Genomic DNA, 12,507 nt, shown 5'->3' with positions numbered 1-12,507 from the left:
GAGGTAAGGATGTCTGGGAACAAGCAAAACGCAGGGAAAGTCATGCTGTACATGTTCTAAAATATCAAAAAGGGAAAAAAAAAATGTTTGTTAAAGCCACAAATCTCAAATATTCATGGGAACCCTGTTGTATTCAAATCACTTCAAGGTAAACTTTTATTCCTGCCTTTGATTACAATATAGTTTTTTCTTTTTCTTTTCTTTTTTTTTTACATAAATAACATTTTGTCATTAAAAAAAAGAGAAATACTTTTGGAAATTGGAACTGGTAAAGATGATGCGAGTTGCAAATATTAAATTCATATTTACAGGTATATCAATTTTAAAGGCACGCAGTGAACAGACATCCATCCATCTATTTTCTTCAGCTGCTTTTCCACTTTGCGGCTCACGGGAGATGAACTACACTCGAGTGGAATAAACTGACTGGGAACAACTACAGATTGAAATTCTGCCGGACATGCATGAAGGGACCGATTTGAAAATGTCCATCCGCTAGATCAGGCATGGGCAAACCCAGGCCCGGGGGCCATATGCGGCCCGTTGGTCTTTTTAATCCGGCCAGCCAAACTTGTCCAAATTATATCATTAAATAAAATTGTATTATAATTAAAGCTCATTCATTTGACCTTTTCCCTGTAATGCTACCTGTAAAAGGCCAAATCCTTTAATGCAATAGCTTTCATGTGTCATTTATATTAGCTCACACAAATACTTCGTCCATCTGTTCCTGGCCCGGCCCCTCTGTCAAATCTTAGAACCTATTGTGGCCCGCGAGTCAAAAAGTTTGCCCACCCCTGCGCTAGATCCACATCTACCGGATGGACATACTCTATGTGTGTCATGATTCCCACTTAAAAGAAGCTTCCCATTAAAGGGCAATGCGCTGTAGGCGTACTGCTGCTTATGCACAGGTTTAAAGAGTGCAACACAGTGACTGACTGTCACAGTGGGTTCAGGATCAATGATGGAGGAGGATGTGGAAAAGGATATCACTCTCATTCTGGCTAGAAATTCAACCCAGTGTGGATCTTTGTTCCAAAACTAATTTGACGCCGACATCAGCGGGAATTTGGACACCACTTGCTTGTGTGTGTCCACATGCTTTGGGGATTTGTGGTAAATGTGGAGGGTAACTGTGGAAAGAAATCATCAATTCAAGGTGAGAAAATCACCCAAAGAGAAAGATGAGACGCAGGAGATCAGGAAGCAGTGAGGAAAAACCTTTCAAGAAGTGAGGGAGAACAAATCTGATGGGATGCGTGATGAGTAGGGGTTTTTCTGAGGACAGGGTTAGCTTCTTCGCATCTGTGGCTGCAGGAAGTTCCAGAATGTCTCAAGAAGAAGGGAGTGAGAGACAATTTCAGGCTCAGAGCAGAGATTGAGAGGAACAGACAGGCGGCGCTTGGGATGCAGGATGGGGACAGAACTCATTAAGAGTAGATTAGAATGAAGTCTTGCTTTCTGTCCAACAGCAGGACGTGAAGCGATGGGGTTAGCTTCTGAAAACCGAAGAAGAACAGAACTCGTTGTTTAATCAAGTTTGATACCAAACGCTTCGTTTAGACATTCTTCTACTAAAAACACAGATGATGGAAAATGTCTCAGGAGCTGCAGGTGTCCTCGCCGTGGCGTTTGGACTGCAGAGTGTGACCTTTGGTCGCTCCTTTGGACATTTGCACCAATATCGGTGCACCAAATATCTTTGTGACTTCAAATTGACCAGTGGGTGGTCCAGACTTTTCTTAATCCCAGATGTCCCATAATTAAACTTCAGGATCTCAGCTGTCGTCTGCTTTCACAGTTTAAAACCAGCAATCTGCAACCTCTCAGACAAAAGGCTTTTCCGTTTATAGCGGACGGCAAAGAGCAGGGACGGGTCAGCTTCCGTGAAATGTCTCCCAAAAAGTTATTTCTAAGTTTGTTCTGTAAAGCATGTGACTGGAATCCCAGTAAAGCGCTGAGGCTGACGATGGTGCAATCGCACCATCACAAGAAAGCGCACACTCAGAGCCGGAAGGGAGTTTCTCGCTCGCGCTGCAGGAGTGTGTGCCGCTGCCAAAATACACACTCTGAGAGAGACAGACAAAGAAACACAAACACAGAAGGCACCACAGACAGATAAAGAGAGAGCGAGCGACGGCCCGTGGTGACACGAAGCGTGGAGACAGGCTCACCTGACACTCGCTCATTGGCTCCTCTTCCTTGGTATCTACCTTCTTGTCCAGGGTCTCCCCAGAGAGCAGAGACTCCAACACGGGACCGTCGGGAATGCCGCCCTCCTTCTTTAAAGAAGCTTCATAGTCTGGAGAGAGAAGCCGGAGGATGAATCAGAAAACTGCAGCGATGAGGACCCTCAAGAATTCACACTGGTCGAGAATGGCGTGAATGAATGCACCTAAATACGCAGATGATTTCTGCTTTGACCAAAAGCTTGTGGCCGTGCAACTTTTGTTTTAACCGTTTAATCAGAGCGATCCTGTAAATGCAAGGATCGGTGAGCAGGAGCAGCTATTTCTAACGAGAAATAAAAAACATGCAAGTCAAACGCAGCGCTATGACTCCCAAAGCTATTCCGGCACGCGACAGTAGTGCACAGTTAGCAGCAAACACACAACTATGCAATGCTGTGAAGAAAAAGGTTGCTCTCATATATAATTACCGATCTTGAACTCGATGGGTACGAGCCGCGGGTCCTCCAGGATGTTTAGCCGTCTCTTCTTCCGCCAGCAGCGAGCGGGGTACGTGTACAGCTGACCTGGAGCGTGGCCTGAAACGCAGCGGAGAACTCGGTCAGAAGACCTGATCAGATCAAAGTCCGACCATTAGCGCCGAGTATATCAGCACTGTTTTCCTGATTCTCTTTATTTAACATTTTTAATCCAACTCAAGAGTCGCCTGCAGGCCAAACGTACGACGCTTCCATCCGGATGATGAAGCTTCTCCATAAAAAGGGAAGGAGACAGGCCTGTTCATGAACTTGAGCATCAAAGGGCGTGATTGCACGTGACCGGATGCAGGCTTCACTCAAGGCTGCATGTAAAAGCTTCTTGGTCATGTGATCTGATCAGCAGCCAGTAGTCGTAGAGATGTTTCTGAAGACACACTAAGACACACTAATACACGCTAGTACCTTGACATTCGAGTATAATTCGTTCCAGGACCGAGCTCGTAGCTCAAATCACAAATAGATTTTTCCCACATAAAATAACTGAATACAATTTAATGCATTCAGGCGTCTAAAAACACTCAAATTAACACTAATAACAATGTAAAATAAAGAAACACTTTAATTGCAATATAGATACACACACACACGATGATATAATAAATGATAATAAATGTATTACTGTAATAAAATACGGTTTTATTGTAAGTTTGAGACAGACGATAGCGGCTAACAGCGGTGAGCATTGCGGAGGAGGAGAGAGAGGGGGGGGGGGGGGGAGTTGGAAGGTAAGTATCCTTCTGTTTAAGGATTGTACATCATCGCTGTTCTCCTTCCGTACTGGCGTCCCAAGTCCCTCACGGAGACCACGGTCACGCTGATCAATAATTCCATGCTTCATCTCCATCGTCATCATCCTCACGGCTCGCTTTCTTTGGACCCATCACTGATCAGGAATGCTCACAGGTACAGTCAAAATCACGTCAATAATGGAAACGGGAGACGGGAGACGAGGACGGACGGTGGAGAATACCTGAACGCAACAAGCTCGCAGCGCTCGGTCATTTAGCTTTAGCATCCGGAAGCTGCTCGTGTCTCAAAGTAAAATGTTGGTCACTGGTTTGCTCGTGTCTCGGAAACACTCGGATGTCGAGGTATTACTGTCCACGATACTTCAGCCTGACGATGGCTAAAACATGTTGTTGTTTTCTGTTGTTATTTTAATGATTTGATAGCAGCACCTTTATTATCACTTATGAATAATCATCCATTTAAAAAAAACAAGTATTAACCTTGAATCTTGATACAAAAGAATGAATCAATGCAACTTTTATCTTACTATAGTAAGAATAAAAAAAATCCAACAAAAAAAGAGCCTAACTAACTCATGCACACACACACACACACACACACACACACACACGCACACACACAGACAGACAAACATACATGCATACTCTCTGGAATAGTTGCCGGCAGCGTATCTTTGCCTTTGGGGGGGGGGGGCTGATTTCCTGCCAAAATAAACTGAAGTTACAGAGAAAGACGAAGGAGTGAGGAAAGACCCTTTGGGGAAACGAAAGAAAAAGTTGAAATGCATTCATTCATTCATTGTCCCAACCGCTTAATCCGTTATCGGGTCGCGGGCCAAGCTGGAGCCAATCCCAGCGGTCAATGGGCGAGAGGCGGGGTTACACCCTGGACAAGCCGCCAGTTCATCGCAGGGCAACAGAGAGACATACAACCAGCCACACACACACTCACACCTACGGGCAATTTAGTGTCACCAATCAGCCTAGGCTGCATGTCTTTGGTGGTGGGAGGAAGCCGGAGAACCCGGAGAGAACCCACGCAGACACGGGGAGAACATGCAAACTCCTCACAGAATGGCCACAAGTCAGGGACGAACCCACGACCAGTTGAAATGCAAGGGACGGAAATAAGGGACAGCAGAGAGGAAGGAAGGAGGGAAGCTGGGGGGGGGGGGGGGGGGGGCAAATGACTGGAAATACTCATTTGAGGAACACAACAGCTGGTTGACACCAACAAAGACGAGCACGCCGGATTACTCCACGCCGCTCTACTCCTCACAGGTACGGGAACACACACACACACACACACACACACCTGGTCCACGGTGGTTCTTCTCCATCCAGATGTAGCAGTTGCTCTGGGCCACGCCGGTCTGGGAGTCCAGGAAGGGGAGGCGCATGGAGCGCTCCGCGCACAGACGGGCATTGTAGCTGCGGCAGTGTTCAATGGCCTCCTTGTAGAACTCCTCACCCAGGCTGTGACAGAAAAGAGGGGAGGAGAGGGAGGGAGAAGAGGCAGAAGGAGGGTGTTTGGTGGAATTTGAGGCAGTCGTGTAGGGTGGGGGCCTCTACCTCACCACCGAATTTCATCTGGATCAAATCTAGAATGACGTTAGAATTTCTTTTTTTTTTTTTTTCATTTTAACATTGAAAACGTAATTTACTGATTCAAACCTGTTAAAAATACATAAACTCTGATTCACTTTGACTTTTCATGTTGATGTATAAAGATACCAAGAACAATCTAGAACCTTTTGGTGATGATCCAGATCACCATGTGGATGGTGTACATCCAATTAGGAGGGGAACGAGCTGCTCGGCGGAGGTCTGCGCCAGTCTTATAGCTAAGAGTGTGTGTCTGTGAGCCTCAAAATGTGTGCGTCTTGAGGGTGTGTGCATGTGTAAGTCAAATGGAGCAGTGAGTGCACAGCTGTGGTGCGTGGTTTTGTGTATTTTGTGTATTTGTGTGTTTGCAGACAAGCCACGAAAATGCAAAGACCAATCGGCCTGAGCCGCAGCAGAGTGAAAAAAGAATGTGTGTAGCTGCAGCGTGAGGACACACACACACACACACACACCACATTCCCTCCTATACAAGTACGAGTTGATTGGAATTTAGTGTAATATTCTGGTCTTTGTTCCTCGCTCCCATCTCTCATTTCTTACCTGTTCTTGATGACTGCACCTCCAGATTGCCTATAGAAGAAAAGATCATAATAAACATGTGGTGAGTCACTCCTCCACCCCACTCGTCTCTTTTTTCTTGGTTCTTCTGCTGCATGTTTCACTTTCAGGCCGCTTTACTTTCTTTCTCTGTTAATTTTCCCATCATTCGCTGCCCTGCTCTCTCTTGACTTTGTTTCGGTCCCATTAATCACTCCACTCTAGTGTCTTTGTGCTGAGCGCAGTCATCAAGGTCACGCCGCTATACAGACGGTGGATGCAAGACACAAAAAACTTCAGCTACACACCCACAGACACAGAGGTGCAAAACAGCAGCCGTGCATAAGCAGACTTAATTCAAATCCAGAACATTTTGGATTTGTTCTGAGCAGCGGCGAAATGGGTTCCTGATTAACTGACTCATTTTGCAGGAATTCTCAAACGTTCTTGTACTTATGGTTGTTGAAAACATTGCAGTCCACCGTGAGGCTCATGATGACAGTTTTTGAAAAGTTACTGAAGCAGAATAGGTGCTACAGTGGTTTTGTTATTCGACTCATTCTTCTTATAAACACGACGGTTGCATTACCCACAATGCAAACGCCTTCATATGACTTATCTTTTGCGTATGCTTTAGTGCATGGAAATACAACCTTCCACCTGATGAACTTCATTATTTATTAATCCACTGCGGGTGTAGAGCTCAACTCTTGTTGTACATCGGTTCAATGCAATACACTTTTTAATGTCAGGTATATATTTATACAATCACTGCACACACAAGATGTCATTTACACCCTATACTGCTATTGGGCCTCTTTAACACACCATACACACACATATATATATACTATATATATATATAAAGCAAAGGAACTGTGAGGACTACAAGCCTCCGTGGCTGAGACCCGAAGAAAACTACAAATGGAATAGAAAGTGTGTTTGTTCTGCGTCGGCTATGGGCTGCATGCCTGAGAGCTGCATTACTGGAGACTGTCTCTTTGCATCATCTCATTTACTCATTTTACTTCGCGGTGCTCAAAGCGCTTTACATGAGGCCTCACATTCACCCATTCACACACACATTCACACTCCAGTGGGCGACTGCTGCCATGCAAGGTGCTGCCAGACCCACTAGGAGCAATTCGGGGGTTCAGTGTCTTGCCCGAGGACACTTCGACATGCAGACAGTCAGAGATGGGATTCAAACCACTGATTTACTGATCACTGGACGACCCACTCTACCAACTGAGCCACAGCCGCCCCTGCCTTTAGAACCAAAGACACCAACAGAGAAGTCTGGTCGCTTCAGATTCAGTGTGGCATCGGCCTATCCTCAGAAGCCGCAGATAAAAGCAGCACCTACATGTCTGAGCATCAAACCAGGGCTTGCCCCCGTAGCTAACTAGTGGACGAGAAGGACAACCAGTGCCTCAGTGTGCAAACTGTTTCCATATAAATACCCATGAAGAGGGAGGATCAACACCAAGAAAGTTGCTCAAACATATATTCAAGAAACACTGGCACAGAGAGCCTTTAATGTGGCTTCTTAAATTATTAACAATGTGGTGAATTAAAGAGTTGAACTTCAAGGGTGCACGAGTGACCGAAGTAAAATATCAGAGAGAAAGAAGCTGAGTGGGAGAGAAACTGTCAAAATGTAAAAAAGCTCACCCCAGAGCTCCCCATCCTCCTCCTCCTCCTCCCATTCCTCCATTACCTGCATCCCTCTCTCCTCTGCTGCCTTTAGAGGTATCGGGATAAGTCCCCACCCCCCACGCACGATAGTGAGTTGACAGCTGTAGAAAATGGCTTCTTTCGATTTGTGTTCTCCCAATCTCATTATGTTGTGATGGGAGAGCTGCATGGCTGTTTGCCTGCTTGGAGGCTCCTCTATGAAAAGGGAGCTGAGGCACTCAAGGTGCAGGCTGGGTAGGGGGGCGAAAAGAGAAAGTTGGGGGATGACATTTGAAGAGAGGGAAGAGGAATAAGGCAGAAAGAGGAGAGGAGAATGAAGAAAGAAACATCCATATGAGGACAGACAGAGGACAAAAAATAGGGATGGACAAAGAGAAAAAAGAATAGATCAGGATGACCTGAGAAAGACGCGGCTCGCCGACAACACTTCCTGTGTGGTTTACGGCATCACTGTGAAACCCATAATTCAGCCGCAAATAGCTATCAAAGGAAATCTGCCTCTCAGCCTCGATTATAATCTTCAGCTCTTAGGCTCGATCCACAAATCCTGTTGAGAGGGCGGCAACTGTAGGACGAGGACAATCATCGAGTGCTACTTCTCATTGTGTGACACCAAAGACACAGACTCATTGTTAATGTTAATGTTAATGCGGCAGCCGGAAAACGCTGCACGGATCTGCCCGTAAAATAAGCACAGGATGGTGCATCGCTGGCCACGCCCTGTCAGAGCACAGCGGTGAAGCGTTAGCCTTGCTGCTAAATAGCAGGCCTGTAGCTAATAGCACAAAACAGATCTAATACATAAAACGCAGGTTTGTTTTCCTGTCACGTGACTGTTAGTTCAGTTTATCGACAAAGCCTCCAAATGGGTGGGAACATGCGGTCCATCTTCTCCGCGCACGCTAACTGATCTCTATGCTAAGCTAAGATAACTGTCTGGCTGGTTGCGGACATTATTTTGATTTTTAATATCTATATTTGCAGTGCATATTTATAAAAAACAAAACAAAAAATTAAAGCCGCAAGCGGCATTGTAGGCCCTCGCCGGCCGACAGGCCCATGAGCTGACCCGCCGACGCACGCCGCTTTTGTCCTGAGTGCTTCACAAGTGTTTAGATTTGAGCTGCATGAGTAGCTCACAGTTTAGTCAAATTGTTATTTGGATTATATGGCCATCTGCCATCAGGAGTTTTTAAGTTTCAATCCAATATGGCCGCCTTCCTGTGTGTCTGGGGGCGTGGCCATAATATATATTTTTTTGCCCTGACATGACGCATGTCTGTACCGAATTTCGTGGCTGTCTGACAAAGTTGGCGTCGGACCCCTCCCCATAGGACGGGTTGCCATCGCCATGGCAACAGCGTAAAAATGCAGCCTGGGTGTCATTGCCTTTTCAACCGGCATGTGTGCGAGAATGTATGTGGCAAATTTGGGACGTTTCCATGCTAATATGTCATTTTCATAAGATTGGTCCTTTGATTAACATGGGGAATGCCGGCCATTGCCACGGCAACACCGTAAAAACAACAACATGGTTACGATTGTGTTTTTTGATCGGGACCACATGAGGGAATTTTCTGGAAAATTTCAATCATTTCTGGCAATCTATTTTTTTACTTCCCATTCAATTTTTGTTATCGTTCTCTAGGGGGCGCTGTAAGGCCGATTGTCAAAGTTTCCCTTTTAAAGTGTCCAGGTAGGAAGGGTCAATAAGTGATTACAATTTGGTTTTGATTGGAGTGTGTGTGTGCAAACGCTGACTCGGCAAAGTCAGCGTTTGCACACACATGCTGACCTTGTCGTCTTCTGCGTTGCAAAAGCAATAGCCCCTTACGCCTAGGATAGGCGCTCGGGCCTAATTACGCCTAGGATAGGCGCTCGGGCCTAATAAAGAATTTTAGGAAAAACAATATAACTTTTTTTCTCAGTGCGCAATTATTACACAAAATACATTTTTGGAATGGTCTCGACGATTGCTACGCGTCTGTGTGTGTGCTGTTTAGTGTCGGGGTGTGTGTGTGTGTGCTGTTGAGTGTCGTATGTGTGGGCGTGAGTGTGTTGGTCGCCCGATGGTTGACTCGCTGCGCTCGTCAACTCGTGTTTGTGTGTGTCTGTGTGTGTGTGCTGTTTCGTGTCGGGGTGTGTGTGTGTGTGCTGTTGAGTCTTCTGAGTCGTCTTCTGCGTGGCAAAAGCAATAGCCCCTTACGCCTAGGATAGGCGCTCGGGCCTAACAAGGGTGAAAAGCTCAGCTAATGTATGTAGCGCTTACAAAGGCTAACAGCCACGTCACTCTGGCCTGTGGTCACCGTGCTCCCATCGGCCAAACCGTTTCTGGAGACCACAGAGAGAAGCCCGGAGAAACCAATCATCAAACCGCACAACCGACCCAGGAAGGCCGAAACCTGATCCTGCTACCGACGCACACAAAAGGTGTGCGCCGCATTCAGCAGGAGAGACAGCTCTACAGCGCTCGACAATGATTTTCATTTCTGTATCAACATTTATTGCTACTCTACTTTTCCCGAAGCTGCTTAACACGAATGAATGAACAGAGAGAAATACTAACAGCTTCAGGAATGAACTGGCTCAGAGCCAGCACGCCAACAAACTGGAGCTGACTACCAAAAATATCCAGGCAGACATGACATAAATGACAATCACACCAGGCAAGGGCAAAGAAAATGGATGAAGGACACCTCAACCACCGAAACAGACACGTGCAACTAACAGCAAGAACTACCATGAGTTCATATGCCTACAGGTAGAAACACAACAGAAAGTACACGGATGCACACATGATAAATGCAATATTATGAACCTGCAGCCACATGTATGGAAGAGTGTGTACGTGTGTGTGTGTGTGTGTGTATGTGCGTGCGTGTTTCTGAATCCAAGGCCCACATTGCGCTGTTTGCCTCGGTCTGCACTATGCAAACAGCAGGGAGGGAGAAGCCTCGGTGAAAACAATGAAGAGACGCACTGGGGGACACACACACACTCACACACACACGCACACACACAGACATGTGCTGCTGCCAGGCGGTAGTTAATACAGCCTTCCAAAAAAGAACAGCCAGCCCACCAGGCCCACTCTGGGTATGCTGTTGTGTGGATCTCTGGGTGATCAAGTCCCATCCAGCAGTGGAAGTCCACTTCTGCTGAGCCTCAGCCCAGTGCATCCACAGTCTGCTTAAACACACACACACACACACACACACACACACACAAACGCACTGCCAGCAGCTTTTTCTGGTTATGTTGCAATTAACCACAGCAATTAGCGGGTTCCCCGACCAATAGAGAAACAGAGGGCTCCACCTAGAGGCAAAAGCACATTATTGGAAAAGCCATGAGAAACAGAGGGAAACCATAAAAAGGAGTCCTTGACTACAAAAAGTTTACAGTTTGCATTCAGACTGGGTGAAATGGACTAATCTGACCAGATGGAAATGGGCCAGTCCACATGTAAATGGTTTCAAAGGGCTGAGGGGAGAAGGCAAGGGAGTGATTTAGATTTGTTGGCAAGTACTGCTGAGACCATGGTTGTGAGCTGTGTGTGTTCGGCTGTGAGCTGTGTGTGTTCGGTTGTGAGCTGTGTGTGTTCGGTTGTGAGCTGTGTGTGTTCGGCTGTGAGCTGTGAGTGTTCAGTTGTGAGCTGTGTGTGTTCGGCTGTGAGCTGTGGGTGTTCAGTTGTGAGCTGTGTGTGTTCAGTTGTGAGTGTTCAGTTGTGAGCTGTGTGTGTTTGGCTGTGAGCTGTGTGTGTTCAGTTGTGAGCTGTGTGTGTTCGGCTGTGAGCTGTGAGTGTTCAGTTGTGAGCTGTGTGTGTTCAGTTGTGAGTGTTCAGTTGTGAGCTGTGTGTGTTCGGCTGTGAGCTGTTTGTGTTCGGTTGTGAGCTGTTTGTGTTCGATTGTGAGCTGTGTGTGTTCGTTCGGCTGTGAGCTGTGAGTGTTCAGTTGTGAGCTGTGTGTGTTCGGCTGTGAGCTGTGAGTGTTCAGTTGTGAGCTGTGTGTGTTCAGTTGTGAGTGTTCAGTTGTGAGCTGTGAGTGTTCAGTTGTGAGCTGTGTGTGTTCGGCTGTGAGCTGTTTGTGTTCGGTTGTGAGCTGTTTGTGTTCGGTTGTGAGCTGTTTGTGTTCGATTGTGAGCTGTGTGTGTTCGTTCGGCTGTGAGCTGTTTGTGTTCAGTTGTGAGCTGTGTGTGTTCGGTTGTGAGCTGTGTGTGTTCGGTTGTGAGCTGTGAGTGTTCAGTTGTGAGCTGTGTGTGTTCGGTTGTGTGCTGTGTGTGTTCGGCTGTAAGCAGAAACACATGTCAACACCTGGTTCATGCACCTGTCTCACAGGTATGTACACACTAATGCTGTCTGGCCAACAGGACTTTGTGTGTGTGGGGGGGGGGGGGGGTCTGTCTCTGTATACGTGAGTGTGCAGTAGAACTCCTATCAGGCGGCCTACTACTGTTCTGTTCCTCCCCTCCCCCCAGCCCTTCCATGACTGAACTCAACATATTAAACTATGCAATATCACCCTTACCAAATTGCCCCACCCCTCCCCCCTCCATCTCCCACCGTCCTCAGCACCCTCAATTCAATGTATTCTCTCTCTCTCTCACTCTCTCTCAAACACACACATGCACAGTGAAATATTATTTGTCTTTTTCCCATCTCCTAATCTGTTTGTGTGTGTGTGTGTGTGTGTGAGATATAAAGCATCAATAAATGATACTGGGGGGGGGGGGGGGGGGCATACAAGGGGTGTGGGTCAATGAAAACAGGTACGGATGTACCTTTGTGTTTGCATGTGCAGTGACAAGTCAGAAACCAGTCAGCCAGAAACGAGACTGAGAGGCTGGACTCCCGGTTTGATGAACAGGTGGACAGGCAGGTGTGTGCATGCACGTGTGTGTGTCTCTGTGTGTGTGTGTGTGTGTGCGTGTGTAGCAGTAACATGCTAGAGCAGACATCTGACACACCACCAGTTGGAAAACGTCACTTTCCTTGAATTGCTGTCACAACACCACATCAGTGTGTGTGTGTGTGTGTGTGTGTGTGTGTGTGTGTGTGTGACTCTGAACTGACTGTTTGCATATTCGAGCATGAAGAGGGATGACAGACAGAGACACAGAGTGGGGAAGGTAGACAAAGGCACAGCCGTGCAGAGCAGCTAACGCTAC

General features: G+C 46.7%; 1 protein-coding gene across 1 annotated transcript in view; it reads right to left on the bottom strand.

Annotated features, from left to right (window-relative positions):
• The window catches only part of dpf1 (double PHD fingers 1), a 41,076-nt gene that overhangs the window by 26,798 nt on the left and 1,771 nt on the right, over positions 1-12,507 (bottom strand). The window contains 4 exon segments of the mRNA XM_068745881.1: positions 2,178-2,305; positions 2,663-2,770; positions 4,796-4,956; positions 5,647-5,676. Of these exon segments, the coding sequence (XP_068601982.1) occupies positions 2,178-2,305; positions 2,663-2,770; positions 4,796-4,956; positions 5,647-5,676 (427 nt within the window).

This window comes from Brachionichthys hirsutus, chromosome 11 (assembly GCF_040956055.1).
Source record: "Brachionichthys hirsutus isolate HB-005 chromosome 11, CSIRO-AGI_Bhir_v1, whole genome shotgun sequence".
NCBI classification, from domain to species: domain Eukaryota; kingdom Metazoa; phylum Chordata; class Actinopteri; order Lophiiformes; family Brachionichthyidae; genus Brachionichthys; species Brachionichthys hirsutus.
The sequence above is the reverse complement of the archived record's forward strand: the minus strand, read 5'-3'. Positions and strand labels throughout refer to the sequence as shown.